The sequence below is a fragment of the Mirounga angustirostris genome, unplaced genomic scaffold (genome assembly GCF_029215605.1).
Source record: "Mirounga angustirostris isolate CCGP_5_RB_7025 unplaced genomic scaffold, mMirAng1.0.hap1 SCAF_15, whole genome shotgun sequence".
Taxonomy (NCBI): Eukaryota; Metazoa; Chordata; class Mammalia; order Carnivora; family Phocidae; genus Mirounga; species Mirounga angustirostris.
The window spans coordinates 9007594-9031217 of NW_026991723.1; the positions used below are offsets into that span (position 1 = coordinate 9007594).

General features: G+C 45.9%; 1 protein-coding gene across 1 annotated transcript in view; it reads right to left on the bottom strand.

Annotated features, from left to right (window-relative positions):
- Positions 1 to 23624, bottom strand: part of SMARCA2 (SWI/SNF related, matrix associated, actin dependent regulator of chromatin, subfamily a, member 2) — a 180052-nt gene that overhangs the window by 32658 nt on the left and 123770 nt on the right. The window contains 2 exon segments of the mRNA XM_064579201.1: positions 4697 to 4750; positions 12954 to 13171. Of these exon segments, the coding sequence (XP_064435271.1) occupies positions 4697 to 4750; positions 12954 to 13171 (272 nt within the window).

The following is a 23624-nucleotide window of genomic DNA, read 5'->3' on the forward strand; positions in this document are numbered from 1 at the left end:
ACGTTAGCAGTTGATAAAAGGCTCACTCAGCTCAGTAAGAAAAGCAGCAAAGGTTTATACCCTGCTGCGTGGTTCTGTTTTTGGTGATCCACTCTAGGCTAATAATACACATGTGTGACAGAAGTATGTCCATATAACAGACACATACATACATGAATGATGTTCACCACAGCATTATTTAGAATAACCAACTGAAACCATCCAGAACGTGTGCTGGGGAAAGGACAACAGAATGCTAGAGAGTCTGAAATTACGAATTCAAAGATGATGCCTTGAAGAAGGGAGAAATCCTTGCTAGGACCTTCAGTAAAAATAAGTAAATAAAAGAACACAGGATATCAAACTGTAAACGCAGTACAACCACAACTAGGTTTTTAAGAAGTCATAAGCTAAGGACCACAAGGAGATATGCCAGAGCATAAATAAATATTCACAACAACGCACTCTGATTCAACAGAAGGATTTATACTCTAAGGTAATTTGGAACCATATCATTATCCGTAAATAAAGTAGGTCTCAAACACTTTTACTGGGTTACCTTCTTTGAAAACATGCTCTAAGTCAAAAAGCTAATCTTTTTCCGGGGAAATGATATCTAAGGGGTATATGACCAACTTTTATTTATATCACCATAAGTAGCACATTTCACCAACTGGCACCTTTTAAATTCTACCATAATAAAGCCAAATAAATAGGACAGTAGAAGAGACTAATTGCATAAAATTTATAATGTGTCACAATCATCAGAATCATACTGTTAAGTTCCTATTTATTTCTTCAGGTTTCTCTCCTCAAACTTACTACTACAAATCAAAGGTGCTTGTCAGGACGTGGGATTCGGAGAATATGATTTCCTTGCTTAAACAAGCATTTTGAGGAAACTCTGAGATCTATCACCTATCCCTTGACTCTTTTAGAAATACTGACCCAGGATGTCTGGTTGCTTCCCCCCTTCCCCTCACCTGACATTTCCTAAGAGCAGGTAGAAGTATCAAATCCTAACTGCACACCTGTCCACCTGTGACCTTGGTCAGCTACTTCACCAGTCTAGGTCATGTCATCCTGAAGACCCGGACAGCAAAGAAAGCCTTCCTTTCAAAAGGCAAGGACCCACCTTCCCTTCCCCTGAGTATTTTATTCTTGGATCCGACCCTTTGTCTCTACTTCGTCACGGCAAAAACACTTCAAAGCTTTTGGCTGAAATGTGACCACACTCAAAAGCACAAAACTGTCACAGGCAAACAAAATCAAATGCCTCCCCACCTGAGCCTCAAGTCCCATGCGTCACTTTGTTAGAGGGGTGGGTTAAAGGGGGGCACCGGAGGGCTGCTCTGTCCTGAGTTGCTACTTTAGCCAATTCCTAAGGAAGATGTAGGACATGTGATTCTAAGGAAGGAGGCAGATTTTCTCCCCATGAATATGCAAGAACATATATGCCCAATAACTGCCATCTTTCAGAGCAATCCATTTTTTATTAAAATGCTTATAGAGTGGCTTTAAAGACCGTTCTATCAGCCTGTAAGAAAACCCGCCTTGTTATCCAGCTGGGACTCCTCCTCCTCCTCCCGCAGAGAGAGGTCATTTATGCTGGTATCGGTCTGCAGCTCTGAGAGGCAGAGACCCCGCTCTCCCCGGCCAGACTGACCCTGGAAGCCTCGGGAGGCCTTCTGCGCCTTGGAAAGCAGACAGGCTAAGTTTATTTGTGGGCTGCCCACTGCTTTATGTGGGTATAATTGGCGGAGCATCATAAATAAGTGTCAAGTCACCAGGAGTCCAAGTAGCCTTTTCTACTAAACATGTGAGAAGTAGCGGTATTTGTCATGAGGGAAAAATAAAGTACTGAAATCCACATTTCCCTGAGCAAATTCTCCCTGGACGAAATGCAACTCCTGAGCTCCAGGTCGGCATTTCCCAAAGTGTGCTCCATGGAACACAAGCTTAATGGATTTTTAACGGGTTTCCCTGGAAAAGGGAGTTTTGTTGGTCGAAGGAGTTTGGGATGCACTGGAATGAACCTCAATAGGTTACTTCTGATCAGACTTCTCAGAGCCTCTAACTGCACCACCGGGGGACCTCCAAGAGGCTACAGGACTGGAGTTTGAGGACCCCAGTCTGGGGAGCACCCTCCCAGACAATGCATGAGGCCACGACCTCACCAGGCTGCAGCTACGCAAGATAAACGGTCAGCCCTGAGGCTGAGCCCCAAGTATCCAATGCAGGAAGAAAGGCTCTTCACCTCCAACGAAGATTTTCTACAAGTGTGTCCACTTGGTCACACTACTATTTCTCGTCTAATTAGAGCTACTATATGCAAAAGTGCTTGGGCCCGAGATCCATAGTCCTAGCCTCCCTCCCCTATTTAAAGAAAGACACAATGTCTGGTGCCAACATTGCTAAAAATAAATTTCGTCTCAAAGAGCTTCTTGGCTAGTCCTGAAGGGATAGTCAATACTAGCAACATAATCACAACCTCAAGGGCAGTTTACAGCCTTGGAGAGAAACTGGATTTCCTGGGAGGGAGGATGTCGGGCAGGGCAGCTGTGCACGCATGTGGCACCCATGCACACCACCTGTCCTTCCACCTGCATTCCTGTGACGGGCACCACACTTACCAGAGACTCCCGGGTGATCTCTAGTTCTCTATCACGTCCGGTCTGCTCTGGAGTCTTGTCAATCACACGTCTGGGAAGTCACCTCTGTCCTCACACCCACCACCTTGTCCCATGCTTTGCCCCCTTCCCTTGCCCTGCGGGGTCCAGTCCTACTGGGATCCGCATGGTCGGTAGAGAGTCCTGCTTTTCCCTATCACCACGGTGGCCCATGCACAGGGGACCGAGTGCCTCTGCCGTCCACCCCTGCGGTCTACTTGGGGGTCCCCACTCTGCACACGAGTAGACCCGATGCCTTCGCCGCTCCTTGCGGCCCTCCCCTCCCTCCCCGTACACACTGTACTCATACCGGGTACGTGTTCTTCCTTCGTAGCTCTTCCAACTACGCTTTAAGGCATTCCATTGGATTCATTTCTACCCCATTCTCAGTACTCGCACAGAGACTGGCATGGAAAATGGTCAGTGCTTCTGAACACATGAAGAGAACTTTCAAATTCTGTTCATCTTAATACAAGCTCTGAAGAACACACATCATAAACTTGGGTGTATGGACAAAAGCAGCGTACATGACAGTAAGGGACGAGAAAGACTCCAGAGCCCGGACAGAGGAAATGTCAAGCCCCTTGCTATGGCTCTGGAAATCATAATTTAAATGTGTCTTCAGTAAAAATATATGCATCTAGGTCCCAACTACATACAGCCCTATCACCTCCACGAAAAGCCCAGACATGACATGGGAGGCTTGCAAAACTCTTTAAAGTTGCGATTAATCCACTTTTCACGGTCACACGACCATTTTGATGGAAAGCGGGGAGGAGCTTATGTCTGTTCTTGTTCACCGGGTTGGGCGTTTAGCCACATCACCCCATTTAGACCATAAAGCCTCCTTTCCATGTTGGGGTGGGTAGGGGTGGTGGAAGCTTTTATCCAAGTTGCTTCTTTACTTAAAGTAGCCAAACCAATAAAGTCAAAGTTATTTGTAAATCCAGACTGAGCTCGGTGTTCTGATGCCAAGAACGGAACACCATTCTTGAGGTCCCCGCAGTGCACTCCGCGGTTAGAGTGTCTGGCTTCCAGGGCTGAACCCTGTTTCCTCAACACCAACGGGAACTATCAAAAACGAAATAAGAAACAAAAAACCAACCGTCTTGCACGACAGTCCCCCCCCCCCAGACACGGGTAGGCGCAGATCATGCCCACGTTTCGTCGCCCTCTCTGCGCGGCTGGGGACAGGTATTCATTCTGGAACGCGTTAGCGAAGCAGCTTTAAGGCCTCTCCTCCTGGCCCCACGCTGCTTCCTACACTAGCGAGGGAAGAAACGCGCTGAAGCAGGTCACTGGCTCAACCGACACAGATGGAACAGGGACAGTCAAGCATCATACCAATTTTATGTGTGTTTTTAAGTTCGGGCCGACCGAAAGAAGAAACGTCTTCCGAGGGAGACTAGGAGCTCCTGACCCTGGCAAGTCCTGCGCGTCGCCCCTCTCCCGCGCGACCAGCATCACCTCATTCTCCCGAAACCTCCAGACGGAAAGCACTTCTGCTTTCCACCCCAGCGGCAAAGGCACTCGAAGGTCAAAGGGCCTGGCTCGGGTGGCTCAGGACCGGGGGGCAGGTGCGGGGCACGTGAGGCCAGCGGCCGACCCGGGGCGCCGACGCTCCGCACGCGGCCCTTAACCCCAGCGCGCGCCTTTCTCCGCGCCCTGCCGGCGCGCCCCCGCCGCAGGCGCCCTTCTGGAAGCTTCCACGCCAAGGCAGCCCCACGTGGGAGGCCCGCGGGGCTTAAGACAGAGGCGCGTGGGAGGGGGAAGCGCCGCAAGCCCGTCCGAGGTGAGGCGGGAGGGGGAAGGGCCCTCAGAGCGCGGGCGCACCCAAGCCGGAGCGCGCGCGGACACCTTCGAAAGCCCTGGGGGCGGGGGGGGCGGTTTAGAGGATCCGTGCGCCTCCATCCCCCACCCCGAGCGGGGGCCGTCGGGGGGGGGCGGGCACGCGGAGAAATGGGCGCCGGCTCCTTCGGAGTCGGTCCGTGCGCTGCGCCAGCGGATACCTGTATTCAGAGACCAGGGGATACAAGACGGATCCTGACCTGTTTCCTTCTATTTCCAACTGAGAATTACCGGGCACCTTCTCCACGTTACACCTGTGGTAGAGTAGAAAGAACACCGGCGTCAGAAGACCTGGGTTCGAGTCCCGGCCCAGCTCTTCCTGCCACGGTGGGTGACCTTGGGGGAAGGCACTGCACTTTTGCAGGCCTCACCCCGCTCACCCAGCTGCCTCGCCTACTCAGGGGACTTGGGGGGAGACCACGCGAGGTCCTGGGCGGAACCACACTCGGAGACAACCACAGTTCTCCGGAAATGGGGGAAAACCCCAAAAAACGATTTCCTGGATTTCCTCACGTCTCTGAGACTTTTCCTGCTTCTCTTCAACACGTCAATGCCTCCTAACGCCGATGCCCTTTCCCTCTGCGCCTGTTCTAGGGGAGCATTAGGGCTCAGGGTCCATCCACTGCCCAGAAGCAGTACAAGGCAGCACTGGCTGGGGGGGGGGGGGCGGCGTGACCTCGCCCGAGTAGCTGTGACCCGCCCCTGTCCGAGCCTAGCCCCAGGACTTACCTCGAGAGCTGGAGCGCACGATGTGGAGGCAGCCACCGTAGGACGGCACTCCAGAGGACACCACCCGGGTAGCTGGCTCTGCCTCCCAGACCTCTAGTCTTTGCAAGTAAGTCCCTGCGACTGGAAAGGACCAGGAGCCACCACCTGAGGTCTCTGGCCCTTCCACGGGCCTCTAGGGAAGCCGCTTCAGTTGAGCCATCCTGAGCCTGCTACACTAGTGTCCCTTTGTGCCATGGCAAATAAAGCAGATACCGGGTGTGAGACTTTGCAGGAGAAACTACCCTCCCATCCAGACCTTACCCCAGGTGAGGACAGCACCCCTGGCGCACAGCGCCTATGTGGGGCCGCCTAGAAAAATCCCTTCCTGGAGCCACTGCTGGCCCTTAGGAGGGCTCGAGGCATGGCGGAGGTGGGGGGAAGCATATGCTGGGAGGAGCAGAGAGGTGGGAAAAAAGAGAATGAGCTGGAATGTCTGAAAGAAGAGGGAGAACAGGAAGGGACATGATAGAAGACGAAGTTGGGAAGGTCATCAAGGCCAGACTATGGAAGACCACCTTTCCTGTGCTAAGAAGTTGGATCATCATCATCATCATCATCCGGTAGGCAAAGGGAAGCCGTGCAACGTTACCAGGGAGATGGGATCAGATACACACCCCAGAGAGACAGGACGAGGAGGAGACGGGAGGCAGGGGACACAGGCAGCAGGTCAGGCCAGCCAAGGGGAGGGCCTCCTGCAGAAGCGTGTGGGGCCACACAGAAGCCAGGGTGGCCAGGACAGATGTTTGTGTGTGTGGTGAGGGAACTTGGTATCTGAGTGCGTATCAGGAATAGGCACGGGGTCAGGAACGCTTTTTCTACTGTGCCTTTGGGACGCTGGGTTGGTGATTATGGTAACCACGGGGACAGAGAGGAAAAACAGACCACTGTGTCTCCGGACCTGCAGTGATGGAGGAAGAGAAACGTGGCAAAAAGAAATGCTATCTTAGTTTATAGAGCAGGATGTAAATAATTCGGAGAATGATGAGCAAGGTTCTGTGAGCTGAAACTAATGAAGATTGGAGATCACAGGGGATGCAAGACTCGGAACAAAAGAGATCCCGGCAGAATAATTTCGAATGATTCAGGTAAGGAGTACAAGGGGACAGACCTACCCAGGCCAGCTATCTGATCACCTTAGGTGGGGGAAGAAAAAAGGTACAAAATACCAAAACAACAATTAAAAAAGAGTTCAAAGAATAGAGTGATGTGGATTTGGTTTTAAACATCTCTGTTACTACAAATCCATTTTGGAGGGGCAGGAGGAACAGTGGTATGAACAGTCCACCCTGGATCGAAGCCTCCAGGTGGTGATCTATGCAGGAGAGCCCCTCTCCCTCCCTCCTTCTCCCTCCCTCCCCCTCCCTCCAGTAAATAATGCACTTCAGGTCAAGCACTTGAGAGGAAACCTTGGAACAAGGCAACATTTTAACAGGAGCCCATCCCTTCTGGAGAATGGATGTGACGTGGACCTTCCAAGACAGCAGCTCGGCCTTCCTCAAACGGAGGGAAACGCTACAGGTAACTTTGGGGTGTAGAGGAGGTAAACAAGGACACTTTGTCCTAAGGTTGGAGGTCTACCCAGTCTTTCTGTGGAAAGGTGCTAAAATGTAATGGAATAAAATGAAATGTTACCTCTCCTTTCCCAGGGTAAATGTCTTTATAATGATAGTATTTTTTTTCTTCCTAAAAGTGACCCTAAACACAAGAAATGTCATTGTGTCCTCCTATAACGAGCTCACGTGATCCCTCCCTTCCCTAAATTCCCCTGGTCGGTCAGCTGTTGGAAGGAAGACCATGTGGTAGGAAGACTATGTCCTCCAACACATGTGTGGTGAGCCAGTGGGGGAAGTACTTTGAGGGTTTTTCTGTTTTGTTGCTGTTGTTTTTTCTTTACCCTCTGGCCCTATTCTGCAGTACAGGGCTGGAAATAAGGGATGAAGGCCATAAATATTTCCAGGATGAATGAATGATTTTCTACAATTGAGGACAGCTAGAATTCGGAACAAGCCAAGGCTTTCCACCATTCTCAGACATGTCAACTGAGGCTTCTTAAAATTCACGGCAAGAAGAGGACAGTCCCTGTTCAGGGAGGACAGCAGAGCCTCAAGAGTGTCAGGGAGGAAGGAGCCCAGCGGTCACCAGCCCTGCCCCTACTTCCCACCGTGGGCCAGGGTTTCATCCACCATCAGACTGGCCAGACAGGTATCTCCTGCCTCGCCCACTGCTTCCCTGCATCCGTCCTCAAAGCTGGCCCTGAAGTCCCAACTGTTGGCAGACAGCAGAGCCAGTCCTCCTGGAATGCTCCCACTACAGTCCTCAAACAATGGTCAGGGAGCGAGGAGACGACAAAACCTCATCTTGTTTCCAGATCCTTCAGGGATGAGAACAATGCTCAGATTTGAAAAGCAAAGCACAATAAAATGTTGAACAAAAGCTACCAATGGGGGAGTCGGCGGAGCATAGGAAGGCACTTCAAATGAGTCCAAGTTCCAGATGCAAACCAGTTACATCCTGAAGGAGTGTGTGGATTGCTTCTAATCATGTTTAAGAAATCACAAAGAACAGAAATGGAGTCAGAAGACGAGAAGAGTGTCGGTGTCCCCATGTCAAAATGAAAAAGGAAACTCGAGGCTGCTATGCTTGATGTAGACCCTCCGTTAAAAAAAAAAAAAAAAAAAAAATTTAGGAGAAATTATTCAGATGCCACAGGGCTATTTAGGGAAGATAAATAGCATCATTTGAGTACCAGTAGGTGGTCTCCTGGATAAAGTCTTGGCAGGCTAACCTCGTTTCATTCTTTCGGCAGGGTTTCTAGGTGGATAGACTGGAGAGGCCACGAATGTGCTCTCTCTTGGTTTTAGCCTTTCTTGATAGCCTTGGCAAAGGATAGATGAATGTGCATGACATGATGGCACTGTGAGTTCGCAGACGGTTAATCAACTTTAGGGATTATTGGTTACTAGATTCCTGTCAACCTGAAGTGATTTTTCAGGGGGCACAGGATAGAGACTGTCCTTTGCCCTTTAGAAGTTTCTCAACAACAGCTTATAACAAATGTTCTGATGACCAAAAAAAAAAAAAAAAAAAGAAAAAGAAAAAGACCTTAAGACTAGGAGCCATTTTTTAAAAAGGCCTAAAAATTAAGTTTTAACAGTAGACTAGAAAGATGGGACATGAATCAGTTAAACAGAACTGACCGGGGAAAGAATGAAGTCAGTAGATACAGTTCAAAAAAAAAAAAAAATCAAATGCTTAGTTGAAGGCTAATCTTGGCAGCATCACGTGACAAAAGAGCTTTCTGCATGTTTTGGGGAATGGAAGCTTCTCAACAAGTCCCATGTTCCATAAAGGTTAAGTCTGTGTTAGAGTTGCTGGAAAACGTTAATACACTCTTGAGTCATGGTAACAGAATATTGGTATCCAGCCCAAGGAAGCTAACCACCCTGTACTTAGCCATCAGAATACCTTTGGAATTCTGGATGCCGTATGTTCAATGGGACACTAAGAAAGCAGGATGTGCCCAAGGAAGGGGACCAGAACTGTGCACGTCTAGGTATCACTCAGCAAAGGGAGGGGTTTCAACCTCAAGGAGAACGTCCTGAGGTGGATACGTTGTTCACAAAGGACTCTTCTTGAAATGAGGAACAGGTTTACTCTCTGAAGATCCAAGGAGAACAAATAGCTAGATGACAGAAGGCTGAATCCATTTTAATATAGGAAATGACTATTGTGTTTAGAGGTATCCTTCAGTGTCATGAACTGCCCCCTAACACAGTGAACTAACTCTTGGGAGTGTCCACACACTGGTTGGATGGTGGTCTGTCCAACGTGGTGTGGGAGACACACCCGGGTTATGGGAAGATGGACCAGGGAGAGCTAAAACCCTGGATCCCTCTAGAATCTTCCCCTTATCCAAGCAACTCTAAGCCACGTCTCTCGACTTGGGACAGCTCTCTCTAGGAGACCCTACCCCCTCACCACCTTGTTCTAGATCTCATCCCAGGGGCAGTTTTAAAGGGTTACAAATGCAGAGTAGGATGAATCCCTTTTTTAAAGAAATCGAGTCTGAGGTTAACTATTACATAATCTCACAACAGGATTTTTAAAAACCTCCTACAGAAAGAGAAAACAATGCATAATATAAGTCAAAACAAATACTACTTAATTTAGGGAAAAGAAAAGGATAGGAACGAGTAATAGCTGACCAGTAAGCACTACCTTCCGATAGCAATTACAGCAGAAGGATTTTACATTTGTGAATCACACAAAATTACTGGCTCTTTGGGGTCACATTTTAAAAAGTACCCTCCTTAAAAAAAAAAAAAAAAAGGCCTGGCACTGAAAACAAAGGGAATAAATAGATGCTTAAATTATCCTAGTTCTTTATAAAAAAGAAAGCTACATCTGTCCCAGAATCATGCAAGAACTTTGAAAAAACTGTCTCATGAGAGCTAATTAATTTTTATATATCAGTTGAATATAGATGGCAGTTCTTATTTAATACACCGCTAATCCGTATGGCTGTCAGAGCCCTAACATTTGGCTGAGGTGATAGGAGGGAGGTGAGTACTGGTGGTATCTCACCACATGGAGGGGTAGGTACATTTCCCAGCAGTATTTTCTAAAACCAACAAAAATATGACAATGTATCCAATTAAGGCCCGCCTAATTTGAGAGCCTCCTACTTGAGAACCAAGTTGGGTAAGAGAAATAAAACACAGAAATATTCAGAATCTGTGCTTTTTCTAGATTACTAACACGAACAATCCATGAAACATGCAGCAGCGACTGAGTACGTGCTCCCTAGAATGCACCCAAATGTGGAAGCTGACAGGATGGGCCTTAGGAGGGTACTTTTTTTTTTTTTAAAGATTTTGTTTATTTATTAGAGAGAGAACATGCAAGAGAGCACAAGCAGGGGGAGGAGCAGAAGGAGAGGGAGAAACAGGTTCCCCGCAGAGCAGGGAGCCCAACAGGACCCTGGGATCATGACCCGAGCTGAAGGCAAACACTTAATGACTGAGCCACCCAGGCGCCCCAAGGAGGGTACTTTTTAAGCAAGGGTTAAATAAGTAATTGAAACCAGAGAATGGGGAGGAAAAAAAAAAAAAGTACTTAAAGTCTGCATGCTAAAATATACAAATATTCTTTCCCCCTACAATACAAGCAGAGACATGCTCCATAATCAGTCCCAGTGAAACTGTGTTTTCTATTTTCGGGGGGGGTGGGGAGGGAGGATGGAAATTCTATCAGCAAGGACACTTCCTTTCAAGGGCTCCGAGCTCCCTTTACCCACCTGATGAGCTAAAAGTAGTCGGAGAGGCTGATTATTAGCAATGAGACGCCTCCACCCGCTTGGCCTGTATTAACTCCTCAAACTCACGGAACACCTCTCGAGGCAGCCACAGTCAATCCTTCCATTTCGTGGATGAGGCAAACCGGCTCAGAGAGGTTGAGGAAGGTGCCCCAGTGCCCCACAGGTAGTAAACGCTGGAGTCAAGACTCAAACACGGTAGCTGAACCCAGGCGCCTTGTGCCGTCAGCTACCTGGCTGTGCTTAGCTCAGGGCTAAGGGATGGAACCTCACATTCGGTGGGGGTTTCGAGGAGCGTGGTCAGCCCACAGCTAGGTGTTTCAGGAAGTCATAAACCCAAAAGGCTATGGAGCCAGCAGGTGGGAAAGGCATGATGACCAAGGGCCACCAGCATTCCACACTGGAAGGGTGGCAGCAGGTGATGGAGAGTGGGGGCACCCCAGAGCAGGAGAGCCCGTGGGGAGGAGGTGGCCACATCTCCACTGCCACCAATCGTGGCCTTAGGGAAACCTGAGTAGAACGTAGCAAGATCTTTAGGTTTTTCGGAAAGAAGGGAAAACACCTGAAGTGGATAGAAAATCTCGCCAGTTTCATGTGTTTGCTTGCTTGCTTTTTGTCCTCCCTTCCCCCGCCGCAACAACATGAACGATAAAAATCAATCAATCTGTTGGCAATATGTGGTCCACCAGCTGGTGACCTCTTTTACACCATTAGAGGAGGAGCAAGCCGTCACCCGGAATAAAAGGCCAAGCTTCTAAACCTCTTCTTGGCTCGTCTCAGTGTTCCCTGGGCCCTAGACTCACTCAGCAGGTTATCAACAAGGCACACCTGGGCAAAGTGACAGATGCTCCCTCTCCTGAGACAATGGCAAAAACGTTGGTGGCATATGCAAGAGTGACCCGACTTATTTTTCCTTGCACCAGGGGCTGATCAAATAAGGCATCATTGTCCAAGCTGGTTTCCTGGAAACCATTCCTGCCTGTGGCACATCTATTGGTAGGGCTGGGGACAGAGAGAAACTTGACAGAGTTATGGACTCTTGGTTTACAAAGAAATCTGCATGTTCACTCTGGTCAAAGAAACGGACTTGTGGCCAAATTTTCATTCCTTGGATGGCTGTCATTCCCGTGTGTCAATGAGCAGCTTATCCAAACCCAATATAATGGGACTGCTCTTTGTCACCACTTCCGAAATATGCAAGGGGACGCACTTGAGAAAAAGTAACACCACCAACCAAAAAAAAGAAGAAACAAAAAGTAAAAAGAGTAAGCAAAAGATCTGGGACACAAAGAGGGGCATGAAATTCTGACTCTCTCACACACACCTCCTCCTGCCACTTTCCACCACTTCTGAAAACTCCTTAGGGATAATATAATGAAGACCTAACAATAAAACCTCTGGGTGGAAAGTATTTTCTTTTTTATACTACTTCACCTTTATAATGAGGTTTTCTTCCTGGTATAAAACATGCACTAAGTCACAACGAAAAACTGAAATCACAACTTATTCATGTTAAACACGCCCAGGTGTACAGAGCAACACTAGTTAATGTAAAAAAAAAAAAAAAAAGATTAGTAACCAAAAACTGATCAATGCCGCTATGCCATCCAGAGAAATACAATGTTTAATTGTTTCCTATAGATTCTTTAATTGGAATGAGATGTGCTCTTCCTATGAAAACTGCATCACATGACTATCAAGCAGAAACCAAAACAACTACCCAAAATGTAGCCCAACTAGTTTATCTACTGTATCAGGCTGACCGACACAGGTCTGGGGATAATAGTGTCCAGCACAGATTTCTCAACATTACACTGAAAAGTTCCACGAACACGAGCTACATCTGCTGAAATGCCACGTCTAAGTAGTATCATTATGAAGAAGGAGAGGGTTTGAAACAAGCGCTCAGATGTTCAGGTGTGTTGGAAGGAAAGAAGGAACGGCATTTTTGACGAAGCATCTGTTTGGTTTTTTCATCAGAGTCTTGACACGAAATATTTACCTTAAGTATGCTAGGATTCTTCTCTCCCTAACAACTCAGCCCAAAAGTATGATTTCACGCTACCATTCCAAATCCTTACCAAAAGGATGGTATTTCAGAGATCCTTGACTCGTCCTCCAGCTTAGACTTTAATTTTGTAACCTAAACTCCTGTCTCCAAATATCTCAAATAACAGCCAGTAAAACAGCATCCTACATAGCAACGGCAGCCATTGTGAACCTGGCACAAGGTTGCGGACACCTTTGGGTCAAGAGCTGTGAAACGTAACTAGAAAGAGCCTTAACACCCCAGTGCGCACCTTCCTAAATCTTGCTCTGTGGCATCAACCGTACTCTTGGTGAAGATGATCAAGGGGTAGGAGTGGAACACTCACCTGTCCTTATAGTTTATCACAGTATCGATGATGGCGTTCATCTGCTTCGTCAGTTTGGGGGGATTTGGGGATAGTTTCTCAGCTGGAGGGCGGCCTCTTCTCTTCTTGGCCTTCTCCACGTCTTCTTTTGCAGGATCTTTATCCACATTTCTTCGTCTTTTTCGCTTCTTGAGCCGTACTTCCTCTTCCATTTCTTCCAAATTGCCGTCTTCAATGGCCTAGTGTAACAGGGAATGAAGGAAGAAAATTCAAGACAGGAGAATCACCAAGGAAAGTTTAAAAAGCCAACCTGAATAGTAAGAATAAAATTAAACTAACAGAAATAAAATAATAAAAAATAGAAGTTAACAGTAACCAGTCAGGTAAGAAGAGCAAAGACCACCATATTGAATCAATGTGTCTTTAAACCACGTCTAATCCGTGAACAAAATATGTTGAAAGCCGGAAACACTAATAGTGAGAAGAAATGACGATACAAAAAGAGCTATACATTTAAAGCGTCTGAAAGATAACTGAATCCAAATGAAATTTTAGCTCGATGTAAGAAAAAGACCTTAATTGTCTCATTACTGTAAGGGGGGTGGGGAACGGTAAAACAAAACAAAATGAGGGGTGGGTGAAGGAAAAAAAAAAAATCCCTCTAAGAATACATCCTTACAATCATATAAGCTCTGACCCATCTTTGAGGTTTTACATCAATTTACTCATGATTCACAACATAAATCAGAATTCCATCCAGATTTTGTTCTAACGTAGCAATTGGTAAACAAGGAAACAGGAAGTACAAAGCCACGTTCCTGGGTAAACGCACTTAAATCATCTGATAAAGAACACACACACTCACAAACAACAAATACTTTTTTTTCCAATTACCTGCAAACGCTTGCTTTAAACCAGAGCCAGCAGCACTAATGCAGAGAGATAATAAAATAGCTATAAAAACAACCAGGTATAAGAGAAACCTGTTCGTAAATGGCTAAAAAGATCCATGTGACAGACCCAGAAGTTTAAACTTTCTTCCCCCCCCCCACCACCTGGTAAATCTCAGAACTTAAGAAAAATACAAGAAAACTGCAATGAAAAAAAAAAATAGATAAAAGGACATTTGACCATGAAAAAGAAAAATTTTTTTAAAAAACCTTTAAATTACATTTCAAGACTGCTTTCTCACACAAAATAACTGACGTTGCTGTTTGTTTCTCCTGCCTCTCAATATTGCTTCCAGTATGCAAATGCTAATCAATCCTTTCTCGTAGCTGAAAGAGCCCTAATCATAAAGCAATTACCTTCATTTCTCCACAGCACCAAACATGGCTAATATTTATGATCATGTGAGTATAACAATCAATATAAAGAGTGATTACAGCTCAGACATAATTTCTTTCACTTGTGTACAATGCCTCCTGAAAAAGAAAGGTTTTATGAAGAAAACCTGGTGCAGAACACAAAACAACCTGACATGTGAAAAATGCTAGTGGGATTAAAAGAAGGTTTTACTGTGCATCTTTCCAATGTGCAAACCCATAGAAGCAACATGCACACAGACAAGAATCCTAAGGGACAGTCTGAGTCTAGGCCTTAATAATCAAAAGACAATTTCCATCACGACCCTACAGTGTTCAGATAACCACTATGAAGGAGGCGAGATCTGATGAGTTATGAGGAAAATAGAAGGAAAAAAAAAAAAGCTCCACATTATTTCGTTAATATTCATTTGCCTAAAAGCAGGACACCCACTATACAGCTAAACACACTGCAGCTAAGCAAAGATGAAGAAAAGGAAATTGTCCCGCAAATCTTGGAGACTGAACATGCTAATAATAAATACAGCATGCAAGGCTGTCAACAGTTAATGGTACTGCTCTCCTCAGGCACCCAGTTGCACACAGAAATACGGAGAACACCGGCTTTTGATGTGTTACACACCTACACATGCCTGGGATGTAGTTCTACTGAATCTTCAAGACGGCAACGAAAAAGGATATTTACCTTATCACTATCAGCAGGCCGGCTATCGGAAATCACAGTTAGTGGGGATAAAATTAACAAGCCAGCAAAGCAGCGAGCTGCTAGTCTCTTCATCAGCTGATCAGGAAAAAAAAGAGAGCTGGGGAAAGGCTATGTTTTCATATACAAGTAATTTTATTTTACTGAAAATTTAATACTGAAAGGATTGTGGATACTCAAATCTGCTGTTTCATTCTACCTACTACAAGGCCCGAAGCCTTCCTCCTTCAGCCTGTTTTAATATTGACAACTACTTATCATATTTTTTCCCCCTTATTATTCCAGGCAGCAGAATTAGAGATTTCTTAGCTCAGATGGTTTCTGATTCTTGCTCTCATTTTCACAATTAAGCCAATAAGAAAACAAATTAATATTCAAATTTATTTTACAAAATTAAAAACAATTTAAGCTTTTTTTTTTTTGGTATTTTAAACGTCATTTTGGTGCTTTAAAAAATAGGCTGCATGTTTTTGGAGCAATCTGATTTTTTTTTTTGGTATAAAAGAATTTTTTTCATTAAATCCATGTCAGTAAAAGCAATGTGCATGTTCTCAAGTTCAAACATTTTAATACAATGTCATTCTTTCTCCTTAAAGAAAATCCCGAACTGTGACACTTCCCTTTCAGTTTCCTGCTGTAAAATTTTTCATTGTTTTTTTCAGTGGGGTACATGAAGAGGGGGAAGTCGTAAAAAGGATAGCTCTAAACTCACCCCCTCCCCTTAATTTTGGGAAAAAAAAAAAACGGAACAAAGCATAAACTCGTGGTATTTGGATTTATCAATCTCTAAATCTGGGAGTAGCTAAGAAGCGAAAACAAATTCAATTGCAAAAAGAACTAGTGGAGACAATGTTTATGACAATTGCTAATACGTGCAGATTCGTATTACATTTAGGTTTTGGAATCAAAAGGAAACACACAAAGTACTGACCATTATTCCCCTTAAATTAAGGTTTTATGCAGGAATGCAGTCAGCTACAAAGCATCTTCCCTCCTCCCCAAAGACCCCAAACACATCCATATGCAGTACTTTATGTTCAGGGATTTCTAAGGGTCTTTTTCTAATGGAAATCAAATCACTAAATATTTCCCAGTGCTTTTCGCACTTAAAGAAGTAGAGTAAGATTACTCCTGCATGGAAGTAAAAATTATTCATGGAAATTTAAAACTGTTTTTATTTTTTTAAAAAAATATTTATCAAATTGGCTCAACTGACTCAACTCAGTGCTAGGCGGGGAGGGGGGGGGTCACCAAAAAAAAAAAAAAAATTGCTACACAATGCTAAAGTACTACCCCGAAAAGAATGCCCTTCCAAACCTTTTACCAGCACAATAATGAAATAAATCACAGAAGCAAACCCCCAGTTTCCGACTGGTGACGTGTTGCGCAAGAGTGCGAGCCCTAATTCAACATACAGACGGCTCCCATGCTGAACTGCCTCTAGATTTAATGAAGTGAATAGGAAGGAAGTCGGGGAAAAAAAGTGTACAAATAAGAAATTAACACTTTCCTTCCCTATGCACACGGTGAGATACAACTACAGGGAAGTTTGGTGAGGCACTTCTTTCCTTAAAGGCGCACTGCACCCACTTGGCTCCGGATGTCACTAAAAACCCTTCTGGTGATAAAAATCCCCAGCCAAGTTAAAATAGTTAAGCATATTCCAGCCTGCGTTTTTCCTGAATGAAGCTGGGAATTACTCCTTCCTCCACTGGATGGCAACCTTTTCTCCCCCCCTCCACCCCACTTCTTTCGCTTTCTTTCTTTTCTTGCTTTCTTCCTTTCTCTCTTTTTTTTTTTTGGAAGAATACATTTTCACGACACAGGATGTGCAAGAACGAGATACAGACTGGCTCCTTGTTCAATTAGCTCCTAAGAAAGCAGCGCGTAGGTTCTGATAACAGAATGCAGGAGACCGTTGTGCAGGGTAAGTGGTTTGAGAGCAAACACTTTTGCAGCTTTTGCAAAAAAGCACATGGCAGACCCGACCGGGAAATCGTCCACACGTGGGTCTGGTCCGTGCCCCTCTCTGTCATCCTGACACACGCTAGGTCTTTTAGGGAAAGACGGACAGTACAGAAAGTCGGCATGATCCGTGTCCTTAACCCATGCTGCAATGGGGCGCTATTACACCTGACCTCAGTAACACACAGCAGAGCAGAAAGGATCCGTGGCTGTGAATAGGTAAACAGGGACAAGCAAACAAAAGCCACAGGCAACTCCCGGGGTATTGTTTCGCTGTGGCTGCCTTTCCACTCGGGATCTCCAAGCCCACCATACACAGGGGCACAGCCCCCCCAACGGCGGAACAGACCATCTTCAGAAAAATCAAAAGGAGCAATTCTAAAGACATCTAGACAATGCATGGGAAATTTCTTGGATAGGAAATGGGAGATTCCGTATTCTCATACCTAACTCGGATGTTTAAATATCACTGTTTTCTGCCCACTGACAAGGTCTTCTTGCTCTCCGGGGGGGTGGGGAGGGTATCTTTCTCCTTTAGGAACTTGCATTAGATTCCAGAAGAGGATCCTAAATACTGCTGGGGTGGGGGTAGGGCTACAGATGGAGGGCTAAGCATTAAAGCATGTGGATTAAGACAATTACACGTCAATACCACATTGCCTCCTGAAGACCACTCACAATGCTAAACTTGATTCTAACATTAGGGGAGGCTGGGAGGCTAACCCACTCTCTATCCCTGCCCAGACCCTGGAAGCCAGTAAGACAGGCAATGATCCCCCAGACAACCAGATTACCAGCAGCAGCAGTGGCAAAAAAGTGGATTTTTTAACAAACTTTAATATTTCACGTACGGGAAATTTTTTTACAATAGGAATTTTTTTTTTTTTAATTTTATGACAGCAACAAATCGAACATGGATCTTGCCCAAAATGCCACCTCATTTTAGTCACTTGGTTTAATAAACACCGTAGCACTTCTGGATACAGGATTTAGGACTTGGGGCTTGGGACAAATTTTAGGTTTTTGATCATTACCATCCCCGAAAGCAACCTGTTAGATAAATCGGCATAAAACCAAATTCCCAAGGTAGAATAAGCCAGACAGCGAAGGGACAAATACTGATTCCACTTACATGAGAAAGAACAGAGGTTGCCGGGCACGGAGTGGAGAGTTAGGTGTTCGAGGAGTGTATACTTTCGGGCTGGGATAATGAACGAGTTCTGCAGTACATAGGAGTGATGGTTCCACTAAAATGTACACTCAGCTAAAACGTACACTCGGAATGGTGAAAAGTCGATTTTGCATGATGTGCTTCTCTCCACAACCGAAAAAAGAAAAGTCAAGGGGTTGGGGAAGGGGTGGGGGAATCAGACTCTGTAAATATTTAAGAAACAAACCCAACGGCAGGTTCCTACATGTTCCTACCACCTCAACACAGCGCACAATACCAGTGAAGTCTTGCTAGCTTTCCCTCCTGCCTCAGACCTTACAGCATTTTCAACAGGTAGCATGTTCCGTCTTGCCCTCACCAGGGACAAGGAGCCTTTTCCAAAAATCCTTATCCATTCTGAGGTTATTAAGGTAATACCCAGGATGTATGAAAATACCTGTATATGATGGCGTATCGATTCACAAAGTTTATAGTTTTGTTAACAAGTGCCTCAGATATTCAAGGCAAGAGAGGAGTTGATCTAAAAGGTTTTTGTTTTTTTAAGCATAGTTATTTTTTTTTTTTCTTTTTCACTGTGGTGCAATCAACTGATGATGACCTATTAATTCAGGGGACCCTCCTTTCTTACTTCACTCATTCGTCAGGCACCTGGGAGCTGGCCACTGCAATGGGCAGGGCTGGCCATTAAGGGCAAGTGCCAGGAGCCACCATTAACCAAATTCTCAGTGCAGTGAGCTTTTTGGTTTCTTATTCAACCACTTCAGATCACTTTTGCGAAAACGAACCAAGGTGCTCTTTTGCCCCTAATGGCGTAAGGAAGCTACCTAAGGAAACCTAGAGGAAGAAGGAAGGAAGGGAGCTCATACAACTGAGACAAGGCAAATTAGAACCGTATTTCAGGTAAAAGCAATTTAGGGGTGGGACGAGGGGAAAAAATAAGGATAGGAAGTATAAAACTTATTTCAGCCACAGGATCAACTAAGAACCCATATGGTACCTTTTGGGGACTACTGAGCCCAGTACTCTGTTCAGAGCATGACTTTTAGATTTAGTAGAGGGTGGCCCCAGAAACACCCGGCCCTGTAGACCCTACCGCATCATAAACATGATGCACGGACACCTTTGTTCTCACAAATTCAGCACGCGCGATGCCCTAGCTCCCTTGGGTGGAATAAAGAACCAGAGAGAATTTGTGAGCTAGCAAGAGGCTTAGACAAACGATGGAGAATGAAAAGAAACACAGCTCTGCTTTCTTATCCCGAGACCATTTATCAGTTACTATAACTCACAACCCACTCACCCCACAAGCGAAGCCTGGGTCACCTCGGACTTCAAGGTTCTCAGTATATTAAAATAAAAAATGAAATGCCAAAAGGAGGTAACAGATTGTGGCGTGTAATTTCACCGCTTACAAAGATTAACCTGATGGTTTTGAGATCGACAGGTAATGGACAATGACAGAGTATCACCTCATCTGGAGGCCCTCAAGCCAAAGAAATGGTTCTCTTTGGGGCTTGCCTGGGACACGGAGCCCTCTTGAGGGCTTCTACACAAGATACTCAGAGCTATAACCCACCCTGTGGGTGAAAAGCATCAAATCCTAAGGAGAGGGTGGCTCAGAGTAAGATGCTTGTTCTGCTTAAAGACGACCAGTAATAGACAAATTAAGGGAGAACACGTAACACAACGCAAGAAATCAAAAGCACTGCAGCCCGAGCCTGTCCGATAGAGGAAAGGGTCTCAGTTTCAATCCATCTGAAGACGCCTGACATCGTGAATACTTCCAATGTCCCTACTACCATCATCATCACCAGCAGCCCCTACCCACGTATTGTTTCCGTGGTCACCAGGCACTCAAAGCTATATGCACATTTGCTCGTTTAATCCTTGCAACAACACGAGGAGGCAGGTACTGTTATTCTCGTCAGGTTACTGGTGAGGAACCGGAGGCTCCGAGAGATGGAGCATCTTACTCCAGATCATACACGGGTAAGTAGCAAAGCCAGGATTTTAGCTCTGAAAGTTTGGCTGCATAAGCCACACCCTTAACCACCGTATTTTCTACTTTACAGCACAAATGAAGACTCCAAACCATCAGGAAAAGGCTAATTATGCTGGCCAGGCTTAGGTGAATAATACATCTAAAGACATAACATGGTGCATCTTAACAAGACTCTCAGCAAAAAGATTCACACACACACACACGCGCCCAAGCACACACATGCAGTTCTTGCTTTGCATGGAAGTGTGGGACCATAAAGATGACCGTGCAAGTTGAAACTCCAAAAGCCAGTCTAACACTCAGAAAATGATGATTGTTCCGTGCCCCTTACAAATGTACGTTGAAAAACTAAAAACTACTATTGCCAGTAATACTTGAAGAAAATGTAAAACATAGTAACAGGAATATTTATTTAGTACACAGACTTAAAACTTTAGAAACGACCATTAAGAGGTTTTTGTGGGGATTTTTTTTGGTACCAAAAAAAAAAAAAAATCAGTTTTGGACAGCATTTGCCTTGCTCTTCTCATTAAATAACCTAGGATATAGAACAAGCCTCTTTCCTAGGCCTTGGCAAACTGCCAAGGATCAGCTCCCAACATTTTACCCTTAGCCCTTTCAATGTCCTGAAGAATCTCAGATGAACCCTTTGATGCGGAGGGGTTGGTTTGTCTCTTCATCCTTTTCTCTAAGCACTTTTCCTCATTCACCTCACTAAGTTCACCTTCAACGAAGTTCCTCTGGCCGAGGATCCAGGTCCTCCTTTACGGTCACTCCACAGAAGGGTCTTCCAGAAAAGACCGGTCTCCCCAGCAGTCAATACTGGATGATCATTGGAACCCACTGCCCGAACTCATCCCTGGAACCTGGGGGCACACTTCACAGCAGTGCCCTGGTCTGTCCTGGAGGTACCACCGACCCGCTCAGTTCACCCTGATTTTGGCTTCTGAAACCATGCAACCAGCATTTTCCGGCATAAAATTTTCCTCTCCCGTCTCCTCGTAATCACCATTCTCTTTCAATGCACGCGTTCACTTCAACACTTTGGCCTGAAGACTAGCGAAGTGGATTGGGATTTATATACATACATAAGTCTTCAAAGTAAATGTGCCAATTCAATTTCAACTAATATACATGGAGATGACTTGAGCTTGTTAATATTCGTCGGACTTTTTCCAATTGTTTAAGAGAGCATGAGCGGTGGGTGGGGTGGTAGGGGGAGAGGGCAAGAGAATCCCCAGCAGGCTCTATGTCCAGTGCGGAGCCTGATGCTGGGCTCATCTCACAACCCCAAGATTATGACCCGAGCCAAAATCAAGAGTCGGACACTTGACTGAGCCACCCAGGCACCCCTTCCAATATGGTCTATAGTGGAGTTTCCTGCAGGACTCCTCTCTTCACCCCTGGTGCCCCATTTTCAAACCTTCTAAGCACCTCCAATTTCACTTTCTGCACTGTTTTACCTCACTTTTGCTTTTGGTGGCCAATTCCCGCTCTTGATGATGTACGTCGGCTGGAATGTGGTGTGGGTATATCACTGGGAGACGAGGTGGCAGCACAACTCCAAGTTTCACGGTCCATCCCTGGACTGAGTCACAGCTACTCAGTGACCAGTCACCAACACACTTTGCAAGAAGGGATGGGCATGGCTTTGGATCATGACGTGCACCTGTTACGGACATAGTGCGGACTGAAGAGCTAGCAGCAATGTCTGTACTTTATACGAGGACACAGTATACCATGTGGTTATGGGTCCCCTCCCAAACACATACGGGGAGGTCCTAACCCCCGGCGTGTCTCAGAACGGGGCTGTATTTAGAGACAGGGCCTTTCAAGAGGTAATTAAGAGGTCATTCAGGTGAGCCTGAATTCAGCACAACTGGGGTCCTTGTAAGAAGAGGAGATTGGAACACAGAGCGAAGACCATGTGAAGACACAGGGAGCAGCAGATGGGATCTATAAGCCGAGGGAGGCCACAGAAGAAACCAACCCTGTGGACACCTTGATCTTGGACTTCTAGCCTCCAGATCTGTGAGAAAGTCAATTTCTGTTCTGTAAGCCACCCAGTTTGTGGTATCCTGTTCTTGCAGCCCTAGCAGACTAATCCATATGGTAACTGAAATTTCTGATTGGGGACTGAGGTTTTTTAACTCTACCATGGCGTCGATCATGGAAATGTGTGTATACTGGAAGGACGTCCCGTGAGGACCGCCTGCAAGAGCCTAAACATCCCTGCGAGTAAGGGATGGCAGCCATGGTCTCCCGAGCAGTCCTAGAATCTAAGGGAAAGTGCCCTGCCGGGACGCGGGCTGCCTGGTTGCGGTGTTCTGTGTCAGGCAACCTCTCCCTGGCCTGCTCTCACCCGGTGGAACTGGGACTGGTGCCCTGTGCTCAGGGGGGGCCTGTCTCCAGGCTTGTGCAGGGCCTGGCCAGAGGGTCTTGGCATCAGCAGCAACGTCCCCAGACTAGTTTGCTTCTTTTAGGGATTTGGACTGCAAGCATGGAAGAGTGTCCCATTGGTGTGGGAGTTGAAACTGAATGAAAGGAGCAAAGAGCCGCTGGTCTGGGGAGGCCGTAACTGCGTATGCACAGACGTATACTTGTAACTGGTTATACACATGCATACACACACATGTAAACACACACACACACGCACATCCCTGCAGATACTACTAGAGTGTCAGCAGGGGAACGCCTGGTCCCAGTTCAACTTGAGAAGCCACCTTGGACACATGCAATAATAGATTCAGATTTACATTTGCTCAAGGTAGTTCTATGTGGCACTTGTAAATATACGTAAAGTTATTTGTCAAGTAGGACTCTCCTCCTTTATTTAATGCCAGGGCAGTAAAGCTGAAAATTCAAAACAGAATTTTGAGCCCTGATCAGCTACAAGCTCTAGGTGTTCTAACACAATCTGTCATGCAATAAACCTTAAAAACAAGTCTAATTTCTAAAGCACAAAGACACAAGAACAGAGGTAAGACCAGGTTTTACTAACAAACATGCTTAGCACTACTCTGGCCTCGCATGGCTCATGGCCTCCTGGGGTGCCACGCCAGGGTTTTGTTGGGAATTGATGGCTGAAATTTGTATGGGCAGTGCTGGTGAGCAGAGGCAAAACCAGACCAGGTCACCTGAAACCTGGTCAGCGATGCACACAGTGTAGACACCCAGGGACGGGCTCTACCTAGCAGGGACATCCATCCGCAGAAAATCTCCCCTAACCGCATTCCAGGAACAGAGCACATAGAAATAAATTTAAGAGGGTGCATACTTCTCAGTCATTAAATCTGAAGGCAGGAAAAAGGCTCCTTCAATCCACCTCCACTTAAGGCCCTGCGCACCGAGAGGACCCTCTGCTCGCTCCACCTGTCACGTATGCCAACAATTGGTTGTGTTCCCAAAGATCTGGAAGCCAGTGACGCTTGTTATGTGACCTAGGTAATTCAATTGGAGATTACGTAAAATGAAATACGATCGTGAAGAGACACAGAGCTCTAAGAACAGTGAGGATGGTGAAAGA